This window comes from Rhinolophus ferrumequinum, chromosome 22 (assembly GCF_004115265.2).
Source record: "Rhinolophus ferrumequinum isolate MPI-CBG mRhiFer1 chromosome 22, mRhiFer1_v1.p, whole genome shotgun sequence".
Lineage (NCBI taxonomy): Eukaryota > Metazoa > Chordata > Mammalia > Chiroptera > Rhinolophidae > Rhinolophus > Rhinolophus ferrumequinum.
The window spans coordinates 1,164,359-1,174,360 of record NC_046305.1 but is presented as its reverse complement, the minus strand read 5'-3'; the positions used below and the strand labels follow the sequence as shown (position 1 = coordinate 1,174,360).

The 10,002-nt window shown below is 61.8% G+C and overlaps 1 protein-coding gene across 4 annotated transcripts; it reads left to right on the top strand.

The window, feature by feature from the left end:
* On the top strand, nt 1-7,130 carry SH2D2A (SH2 domain containing 2A). 4 transcript variants are annotated; one of them, XM_033093209.1, is made up of 9 exons: nt 1-119; nt 721-881; nt 1,544-1,728; nt 2,309-2,398; nt 2,586-2,754; nt 4,015-4,167; nt 4,312-4,617; nt 6,096-6,239; nt 6,592-7,130. In XM_033093209.1, the coding sequence occupies exons 1-8, from the start codon at nt 86-88 to the stop codon at nt 6,234-6,236; spliced, it is 1,239 nt and encodes a 412-aa protein (XP_032949100.1). In that variant the 5' UTR covers nt 1-85; the 3' UTR covers nt 6,237-6,239; nt 6,592-7,130. The 4 variants fall into 4 exon arrangements, with proteins under 4 accessions (XP_032949100.1, XP_032949102.1, XP_032949101.1 ...); XM_033093211.1 differs by having other exon boundaries at nt 1,556-1,728; nt 6,096-7,130; XM_033093210.1 differs by having other exon boundaries at nt 4,018-4,167; nt 6,096-7,130.
* The last annotated feature ends 2,872 nt before the right edge of the window (nt 7,131-10,002 follow it).

The following is a 10,002-nucleotide window of genomic DNA, read 5'->3' as shown; positions in this document are numbered from 1 at the left end:
GGCTGGGGTGACAAGCGAGTTGCTGAGTGTGCACACCTTGTGGGAACACACACACACGCCCTGCTCCCAGGCTCCTTCTGCACCCATGGAGTTCCCCCTGGCCCAGGGAGGCCCCCAAGGTACGTGTGACATTGAAGAATGTGTGTCGGGGGGGACAAGACCACCAGGTCCCTGCTCTCTCTCAGGGCCAGAGCCCCCAGTCAGAGGACGGGGCCCCACCCAGAGCTGGAGCTGGCAAGGCTGATTGCTGGTGCCCACAACCCCTCTTCCTTCTCTGGGGCTGCAGGTCCACTCAGCCCTGAGAACAAAGGTGACAGGGTCTGCTGTATGCTTCTTAGGGAGGAAGGAGGAGAGGGCAGGAGGGAAAGGGGAAGGCGCAGAACGCTGGGCCAGAGGAGGGCCTGCCTTCCCTCCCTGACTGTGGGACCGACTCCGGGCCACCGGAAGGCCAGTTGACATCTCAGATCCCCTTCGTGGTACCGTTTCCAGGACAAGCCTCTCTGCTGCCTCAGCCCTTCTGTGCCCCCTGGGCCCCTTACTCCTCTTCCCTGAGAAGTGCCCCATGTCCCACCTGCATTTCTCCTCCTGTCATAACCGTCCCTTTCCTCCAGGTCCCTGGTCACAGGCATGCAGGGCCCCTCTAAGCCTGCAGGGCATGGGGGACACGGAGACAGGCAGCCCCTCACTGAGAAGCCCCAGCTGTCCTCTTTCTGCTCACAGGGAACCGCAAAGCCCCCACGCCAACCTTCAGCACCTTTCAGCCCTTGGATGTCACCAGCAGGGGCTGCCAGGGCCTGGGGTTGCTTCCGAGGGCCAGGCTCCAGGCCCTGAAGGTCGAGGAGGCCCAGCCCAGCCCCAGAGCCCCTGCTGTCCACGCCTCGGTGAGTGGGGGCCTGGGCGTGCAGCAACTTCATCTGCCCTCAGCCCTCCCCTGGGGGAGCACTGGCAGATGGACAGGGGTGGGAGATGGCAGGGGTGATGTGGGGCACAGAGGGAGGGAAGGAGACAAGCTGGGAAGCTCAGGCTGAGTCCCAGGTGACCAGGGCACAGTGTCTGAGTCCGGAAGCAGCCATCTACGTCTTTGTTCACGGCCTTCGTTTGCCCAGCACACCCTGGTCTTCTGGCCCTGCCAGTGCCCCCTCCTAGGTGAGCGCTCCCTCATTCTGGCCTGGGGGGGTGACCTCCTGCGTCATTCCTCAGCCCAGGGAATGACCTTCTGGCCACTGGAAGGCCTCGCCACATTTAAGCACAGCCTGCCACTTGCTGCTGCTGGAGCAAAGGCCCAGGAGCAAAGCGGGGAGCAGAAGGCCTGCAGGGAAACCAGGACAGTTGGAGCTAAAGATGGGACTTAAGTTAGACCTTGGGAAGGGCTTCCTGGGCGATTCTACCCTAAAACAGTCAAGTAGGATGGGGGGTTGGGAGTTTCCACCCCACGCCCAGGAGGGGCTGGGGGTGAGGATGAGAAGATGGCCGCTGGCGTGGAGGCAGGTGCAGGCCCACTAGTCATGGCTCCTTTCCCTCCTGGAACTCTCCCCCTAACCAGGCATCTCCCCAGGCCCCAGGGGCTGCCGCCAGCCCAGAGGACACTGGAAAGGCTGACGAGGGGCCTAGGGAAGGAGACCAGCCCCTGCAGGCCGAGACCCGGGCTTGGTTCCAGAAGACCCAGGCCCACGGGTTCCTGCAGCATGGGGCAGCCCCTCCCTGGTTCCACGGCTTCATCACCCGGAGGTGAGTCACGGAGGAGGAAACAGGCCCAGAGAGGCCTGGGGACAAGTCCTGCGTCTCAGGAGTAGGTTGAGGCTACGAGTCCAGGTATATCTCCTCCTGGAGGCTCCCGGGGCCATTCACTAAGGCACCTCTCCTGGGGGAGATCGCGGAGAGGCTCCAGCCCAACCCCCTCAGTGCCTCGGTTTCCCTTCTCTAGGCTCAGTTATCCTCCCCTATCTAAGGCCTCGCTCCTCCTGGTCTCCGCCTGTGTCCCTCGGGCTCGCCCAGCCCTCTGCTCTCTCTTCCCTCCCTTGCAGTTCCTCAGTTTGTTTCTCCTGTTCCTGTGTTTGCCTGCTCTGTTCCGCTTGTAACGTGTGACATCTAAAAGTCTATTGCCATCCCTGGTGCTGCGCGGCCCTTCCAGGACAAGGCCAGGATGCAGGGCTGGAAGCTGTCCTGGGGGGCCCACATCCCCTCTCCCACCTCCACTCTTCTCTAGCCACTTCAGCCTGCTTGGTTGGGGGTAAGGGTCCCCCATGAGAGCTGGGAGACAGCAGAGGCTGGAAGAGTCAGAGCAGCGCTGTCTCTTCTCCACACACAGGGAAGCCGAAAGGCTGCTGGAGACCAGGCCGCAGGGGTGCTACTTGGTGCGGTTCAGCGAGAGCGCCGTGACCTTTGTGCTGACTTACAGGTGAGGGGCGGGGCGTCCCGCTAATCCGAGGGGCTGAACTTGTCGACCCCTCTTTGCTCCGCCCCCCTTCTCCCCACTCCCCACCCCTGCTACTGAGAGTGGGACACCCTGGCACAGGGCGGGTGGCGCTGGCCGGGGAAAGGGAGCGGGTCGCATCCCTGGTCGCATCCGGACTGGCGCCCTCCAGGAGCCGGACTTGCTGCCGCCACTTCCTGCTGGCCCAGCTTGAGGACGGGCGCCACGTGGTGCTGGGTGAGGACAGCGCCCACACGCGGCTGCAGGACCTGCTGCTGCACTACACCACGTGCCCGCTCAGCCCGTATGGGGAGACGCTCAGCCAGCCCCTCGCCCGGCAGGTATGAGCCACCCCCTGACACCGCCCTGACTCTCAGCCGGGGACCTAGGCCGTGCCCCTCCTCACGCAGAGCTCAGGCCGCAGGACAAGGCCCTTTCTCCTCACAACAGATTACCCAGCCATGCCTCTTGCCCACACGTCTGGGCCGGAAGCCCTTCCAGAAAGATGCACGCTCGGGGAGGGGCATTAAGAAACCATCCCCGCCGCACAGAGCCACCAGGGGCTGAGAGTGAGAGTGCCCAGACAGGCGCATGGGTCATTTGTTGTTTATATTAAAAGCTGTTTACCGAGTGCCCGCATGTACCAGATGCTGGCAGGCCCTGGAAAAAGAGCCAGAGACAAGACAGCCGGGTCCCAAACCCACAAAGAGTGGCCATCAAGTGTGAGGGTGATGGGAGGAAATAGAGAGTAGGATGCCGCCACTTACCTGGCAGGCAGCCATGTCTCCTGGAGGAAGTTCAGGCAGGACCACTCTATGCCAGCAACCGTCTGGGCACTGGGTAAACAGAAGGAAACCAAAATATCCCTGCCTTCATGGAGCTTACATTCTGATGAGAGGAGACAGACAACAAATACATAATATAGAGAACACATAATCCGTCCAGTAATAAGTGCTGGGAAGAAACACCAAGCTGTGACAGGGAGTGACGGGTTTGGGGCTCTTCTACATGGAGACATCAGGGAAGGCTGCTCTGGTAAGGGGACATTTGAATGGAGGCCTGAATGAATGAAGGGAGGGAGTCACAGCAGACAACTAAAGGAAAAGCCTCCTAGGCAGAAGGAACAGCAGGTGCAAAGGCCCTGAGGTAGGAGGATGCTTGATGTGTCTGAAGAAGAGTGAGAGCAGGGAGGAAGCTAGCATGGGTGGTGAGGTGGGAGATGAGGTCAGAGAGGTGAAGGGAGGGGGCCCTATGGACTCTTGTGTGGATTTGGGATTTTATTCTGAGCTAAAGACTTCTCAAGCCTGTTGCATTTTTACAACCACCGGCACAAATAGAGACTGGCCTGCCCTGTGTTTCAGAAGAAATTAAGTTTGACGCTTGATATCGCCCGTGACCCCAGCCCCGCCCTCTCCCTGGTATCCTTGCCATCTCCATCCCAGTTCCTCACCCAGGGGACCCAGGGCACGCCACATTCCTGTGCCCTTCCCCCACCCCGCTCCCACCCAGACCCTGTTATTCTGCCCTCCTGGATCACCTGCCCACCCCACGGCCACCCCTCCCACCGCGCACCAAGTTCCTCTGGCCTCCTTCTTTCCCAGCAGACTCCTGAGCCAACAGGACTTTCGCTAAGGACTGAAGAATCAGACTCGGGAAGCAAAAGCCAGGACTCACGCACCCAGTATAGCCCGATCCTCAAAAAGGAGCAGCCCGCAGCCCCCACACAAAAAGAAGGGGCTGGGGAGCCAAAGGAGGTATGCTGGAAGGGACCGCGAGGAGGCGGGGCCCGCGAGGGGCGGGGCGTGCGAGGGGGCGGGGCGTGCGAGGGGGCGGGCGTGAGGGGTGCCCTGGGGCTCGTCCCTGTGACCCACAGGCCTCCCGCCTCGCTTCTCTCCTAGCCCTCCCAGCCGCCCAGGCCCAAGCCTCCTATCCCCGCCAAGCCTCAGCTGCCCCCCGAAGTCTACACAAGCCCGGCTTCGCGACCCCGCCCGGCCCCGCCCCTCAAGCCCACCCACCCCATCTACCACGAGCCTGAGGAGCCCATAGCTTTCTACGCCATGGGCCGGGGCAGCCCCGGAGAAGCCCCCAGCAACATTTATGCCGAGGTGGAGGTGGAGCTGTGGGCAAGGGGTGACGGCCCGCCCAGCATCCCCGTACACCCGGTCCTCCGGAAGTGCCGGTCCAGGCCTGTCCCTGGAGGCCAGGTAAATGGGGGTGCAGGGGAAAGCTAGACCACAAGAAGGACTTCCTGAAAGCTAGTTGGGGAGGGTAGAGTAGCTGGATACCTGGGTCGGGGTGAAGATCAGAGGGTCCAGGCTGCCAGCCTCCTCTGCCTTCCCCCACCTGAGTCTGCCTTTTGGTCAGTACTCCTCTCACCCAGCTGGGCCTCTTCAGACCCACCTGAGCTTGTCCCCGCCCACCGTCTCCTCCCCAGTCTGAACTCGGGCCCCTGCCGCTCTGGCTCCCTCCCCTCAGCCTTGGTGGCCCTGCCATCCTGAAGGAGGGGTTTGGAGTCCCTGTGTCATCTCAGAAGAGCTTAAGGGAGGGGGCACCTGCACCCCGCTCCTTCCTGCACTCCCCCTCTCCCTCTTCTGTCGCCACCTACCGTCTTCTCACTGGTCAGTTCACGTCAGCATCTCCTGGGACGTGCTGGGCCTACCAGCTGCCTCTGCCCCTCCTCAGGCCCTTCCCCAGCCTCTCTCCCCACTCGCTCTCAGCCCTGTGTCTGCCCCACTCACCCACACCCCTGCCACCTGCTGCTGTCCTAGAGCTGACGTCACCAGCCCGTGTCTCCATCCCATCCTCTCTCCAGGCTCCCGCTCAGCTTCCCAGCGTCCCCCGGCTTCTGAAACTTAGTAACGGGCAGCACTGCCCTCACCCTTCCACCATGGCTCCTCGGGTGTTCCCTATCTGGATTGATAACCCTCTGGCCGCCTGCAGGCAGAGCCAGAATCCTGGGCTCCCTCCACATGTCCCCGCTCCACCCCCGCACCCCTGTAAGCCACTGTTTCTACTGGGTCTCTTCCTGTCGCCAGGTTCGGCCCCCTCATCTCTCATCGGCACTTTTCCAAGAGCTTTTTCACTGATCTCTAGCCACCAGTCTTGCCACTTCTGCTGCACTCCGCCCCAGGAAGCCACAAAGGTGTTTCTAAAACAGCCGCCTGGCCCACGAGGCCCTCCATACTGGGGTGTCACCTCCTCAGCCTTACCACTCATCTTCCCAGAACTATGCAGTTTTCTCCAAACACACCAAGTGGTTTCACACCTCCTGGGGTTTGCACATGCCGGTCCCTCAGCCTCCAGCGACTCCCTCCTGTCTGGCAACCTTCTAATCACCCTGCAGACTAGCTTGCCCTTCTCACCCGGAAAGATGTCCGGGACCTGGCCACAGAGGCCGTCCTCTGTGCTCTGTACACATCGGCCAGGCCACTGAGCACCTGAGACGGAGCAGAGTGGGCTCCCTGAGGGCAGGGCTAGGACTCACTCAGCTCTTTGCCTAGCACCCAGCACAGGGCCTGGCACAGGGCAGGTACCCAGGAAACATCTGTTGAATGAATGGGAGGGATTTGGCCCTGCTCTGTGCAGGCCATCGTCTGTTAAGACCAGATGTCTTGGCCCTTGAGGCTGCAGGTGGGCCCAAGAGGGGAGAGGGTGTGACCTAAGACTGTCCTTCTCTCTGCAGAACCCAGGTGGCCAGCGACTGCATCCTGAGGACTCTGTGGCTGGACAAGGCACTCCTGGGCCCCACCAGCCCCGGCCCCGCTGGGGGCACACCCTACCTCACCACTTTGCTAGACAGGTGCTTCAGGGGCCTCCCCAGTAGCTGGTGAGTCTGAGCTGGGGAAAGATACCCAGAGACCTTCACACACACGCACACAGCCAGGTGCCCTTCTCGGGAAATGTGGATGTCACAAACTGTCAGTGATCGAGGCTGGAAAGGACCTCAGCCTCATCTATTGCAAAGATGGCACAAAGGTGTCACCTTGTGTGCCAGCTCCAATCCATTGGTCCTGGATGCCTAGGGCGCTGCAATGGAAAGGATGCTAAGGTCGCGTCTGAACTCAGCAGAAAAGAGCACGTGATTGATGAGTGCTGTCGGCTATGGGTGAGAGGAGGAAGAGGAGCAGCTTCTTCTCTGCCCTTCCCGACCAAGTCCAACCCCCTCCCTTGCCGTGCAGATGGGGAAACAAAGCCGGAGAGGGCTGCTGACGTGGCCAAGGTCGAGGACGAGAGCCCGGGCCTCCTGACCGCTGGTTTCCTGCGGCGTTCCTGGCCCCACACCCACTAAGTCTTCTCTACAGGAAATGTCAGAAATTTCCTCAGACGGGAACCCTGCTGCTTTCCAGAGTTCCGCTGCAGGGGGCCTGGGTGCTGGTTCCCCTCCTCCAGGTCCCAGCTTAGCCCTGTTCCCCTGACAGGTCTGGGACCCCCATAAAGAAGCCTGGAGGTCAGAGGAGCAAATGTGGAGTCCACTCCCTATAAGGGGGACACAGCTCAGTCCCCTCCCAGAGCCCTCAGAGGTTGGCGCCCCTCTGAGGACGTGGGCCCTGCAGCCTCGCCCTGGCCCCTCCTGGAGGCTCATTTCCTGGGCCCTCTGAGCCTTTGGGTCTGGGCCCTGGTCCAATGCTGCTGTTGTCTGAGGATTGGTTTGGCGAGAACAGATGTTAGAATTGTTTGTTGATTCTTGTCTGGCTAATAAATCATCGCCAACCACCTCCCCCCACAGGGACCCAGGCTCCTTCTGTCTCTGTCTCTGTCTCTCATACTGTGGAAGGCAGGTGCCTGAAGCACCACGGCAGTGTGGGGAGGGGTCCGGGGGCTGAGAGACATCAAGACAAGGGACACAGACTCCTCTCTGCAGTGTTCCTTCCCTAACGGGCTGGCTGGGCAGGTATCCTGGGGTGCCAGGCAAGGAGGGGAGTGGTGGAGGAGCACCCCCTGCCCCAAGCCCCTGCCGCGCGCAGGACTGGGAGGGGGGGCGTGCCCCATTACCCTGGGTGTGGGCCCTTCGACGAGGGGCGGCCCTGCAGTGGCTCCAAGGCTCTCCCGTGTGCCATCCCATGAGCCTTTGCCTTGTCAGGACCCCTCCCCTCCCAGCAGCCTCCTGCTCCCCACTGAGCTCCACAGGGGTGAGGGCTTCAGCCACCTGAAGGCAGGGTCTGCCTGTGTCTGTTGTCTCAGGCTGGGGGCCCCCGCGGCAGGCCTGGGTCTGCCCCTGCACTGCCCTCAGGCCCAGGTATCCCTGTGGTCCCCTCTGTGGCCAGTCCAAGGCCGTCAGTGCCCGTCAGAGGCACAGAAATCCCCCAGACCCTTCCCTGAAGCCATGTCCCCTAGGCCTAGGGGCCGCCAGCGCCACACCACCCCCAGCCTGGCACAGGTGCCAGCCCAGTGACTAGCAAATTTCCCTCCTTTCCACTCCAGTGCTAATCAGCTTAGGGAGAAGTAGGGTTGCTGAGTCAACAGAGTCGGGGTTCCACTTCCTGCTGGCTGTAGGTCTGGGCTGCCTCCTGAGCAAGAGGAGAGATGGGGCGGGAGAGAGGGGAGCAGATGGTTTGCCGAAATCAGGGAAAGGAGTCACCTCCAGGCTGACTCCTCGTGGCAGGGGAGCTGGCCGAAAAAGGAGAAGGTCCCTGTTTAGAAAGAGCTGGCAGTCAGAAAACAGGATTTCCTTGGACTCTGGGATGTGACAGGATGGGCGGTGTGGGGACCAGTGACTAGAGGGGGCAGAGTGGGACCTGGTGACCTCCCGTCTCTCTGGCTCCACACAGCTGGGGTTGGGCTCACCCAAGCGGTGGGGGGAGACCCAGATGGCCTGGCTCTGGCCGTGCTAACCAGCTGCATGCAGCCTCTGGTGGCAGACCTTTGCTCGGAGCCACTGTTCCCCACACAGCTTTGAAATGGGGGTAACGCCTCCTTATCTGCACACAGGGCAGCTGCACAGATCAGACGAGGCCATCCCATCCTCCCATCCAAATGAAGGCAGAGCACGGCTGCAGGGCTAAAAGGGCTTCAGACCCTTTGTGACTGCTTTCGGTCCAACTAAGTGGGAAAGGGAGGTCTAGAGAGGGCAGGTGACAGGGAGCTGGAGGCAGTCAGGCCCAGATCTTGTCACCCCAATCCCGGGCTCCCCCTTACAGCACGGCCCCCACCCCAGCTGCAGGCCCCGCCCTGAAGACCAAGGTGATGCAGCCCCGCTTCCCCTCACACACAGGCCCCTGCACCACCTTGGAGACACCTCAGGGTGGAGAGGGTAACTTGTACCGGAAAAGGAGCTGCAGCCAGCGTGCTGAGCAGGTAGCACCCCAGCCGGGGAGCAGCGGGGCCAGGAGAGTGGGGGCACGTCCCAGCTGCCTCAGCCTTCCCCCTTCAGAGCCTGCGAAGGCCTGGCTGAGCGGAGGGTCCGGCTTTGGCTGCCCTGAGCCTGCCGGCCCTCGTCTTTCTTTCCGGCTCCAGCCTCTCTCCCCTGAGCCCCCCCCCGCTGCATTCCTCAGCAAAGCAGTCTTCATAAGGTGCCCTGTGCCTCTGGCTGGGGAGAGGGGGCTGGAAAGCGATGAACCCCGTAACCCCAGCTGCCCCTCCCACAGTACACCAGCCCTGGGAACCCACCTGTCCATCGCTGAGGCCTTCCCCTAACTCGCTGTACTGGCCTCCGGACACCGACCCTACCTGAAGGCACGCGGAGCGCGGAGGGAGAGGTTAGGGCGGCAGCAGAGCTCCCCCAGGCCCGACATGGCTTCACCCCTCTAGACTGCGGCTTCTGGGGTAGCAAGCTCAGCGCCCAGCTGGACTGAAGACCCGCGGGCCCCTCCCCAGAGTCGCGACACCTCCTTATGGCAGCTTGGCCATCTGCGGTTCCTAAGTGGGACCCCTGTGCATCCCAGCTTGGTCCTGATCAACGCGCGGCCACACTGGATCTGTGCCCCACCCCCAGCCCAGGTCTGCAGGGCGGTTTGGACCCGAGGCCTGTACCCCTTCCTCCCTCTGTCACCCCGCTTTTCAGCCTGCCACTGCTAGCCAAGTGCCATCCATTCCTGCCTCCTCTGCTCTCACTCATCCCTGCCTGTCTTCTCTCTCCTGTTTATTTACCACCTCCAGGAAGCCCTCCTAGATAGTCTGTCGATTTTCTAACCTGTCAATATTTCTCCTGGTGACCGAGAAATTCCACCCACTAAATAAAATGTCATCGTTGGTAGCACTAAAAAGTAACTTAAAAACATGACTTAAGATTCCTTGCAGAGAATCAGAGGCGGCGGGAGTCAAAGAGGAAACGTAGAGACATCTGACCTAACTGTCGGCTCCCAGGAGACTGGACCCTCCCTGCGGACCACGTCCTGCCCCCCAGCCCAGAGCCCTTCCCACAGCACGATGCAGCCCAGGCCCTGGGGAGGGGAGAGCAGAGGCGCTCTGAGCCCTGGAGGGCAGGGCTGCCCAGTGGGCTGTGGACAGGCCGGGACGCATCCTGCCTGGCCCTGCTGAGCCGCCCAGACCGGCCCCCTGCGGCCTGGGGCCGGTGGGCGGTGGGAGTGCTGGGACGCGCTGGGACGGGCTGGCGCTCCTTGCTGACGACCAGCTGGAGGCACGACTAGGAC

Coding starts and splice junctions, on each gene's coding strand:
- SH2D2A (XM_033093209.1), top strand. CDS start 86: ATGGAGTTCCCCCTGGCCCAGGGAGGCCCCCAAG. Junction 2,399..2,585: donor ACCTTTGTGCTGACTTACAG/GTGAGGGGCGGG, acceptor GGCGCCCTCCAG/GAGCCGGACTTGCTGCCGCC. Junction 4,618..6,095: donor GGCCTGTCCCTGGAGGCCAG/GTAAATGGGGGT, acceptor TTCTCTCTGCAG/AACCCAGGTGGCCAGCGACT.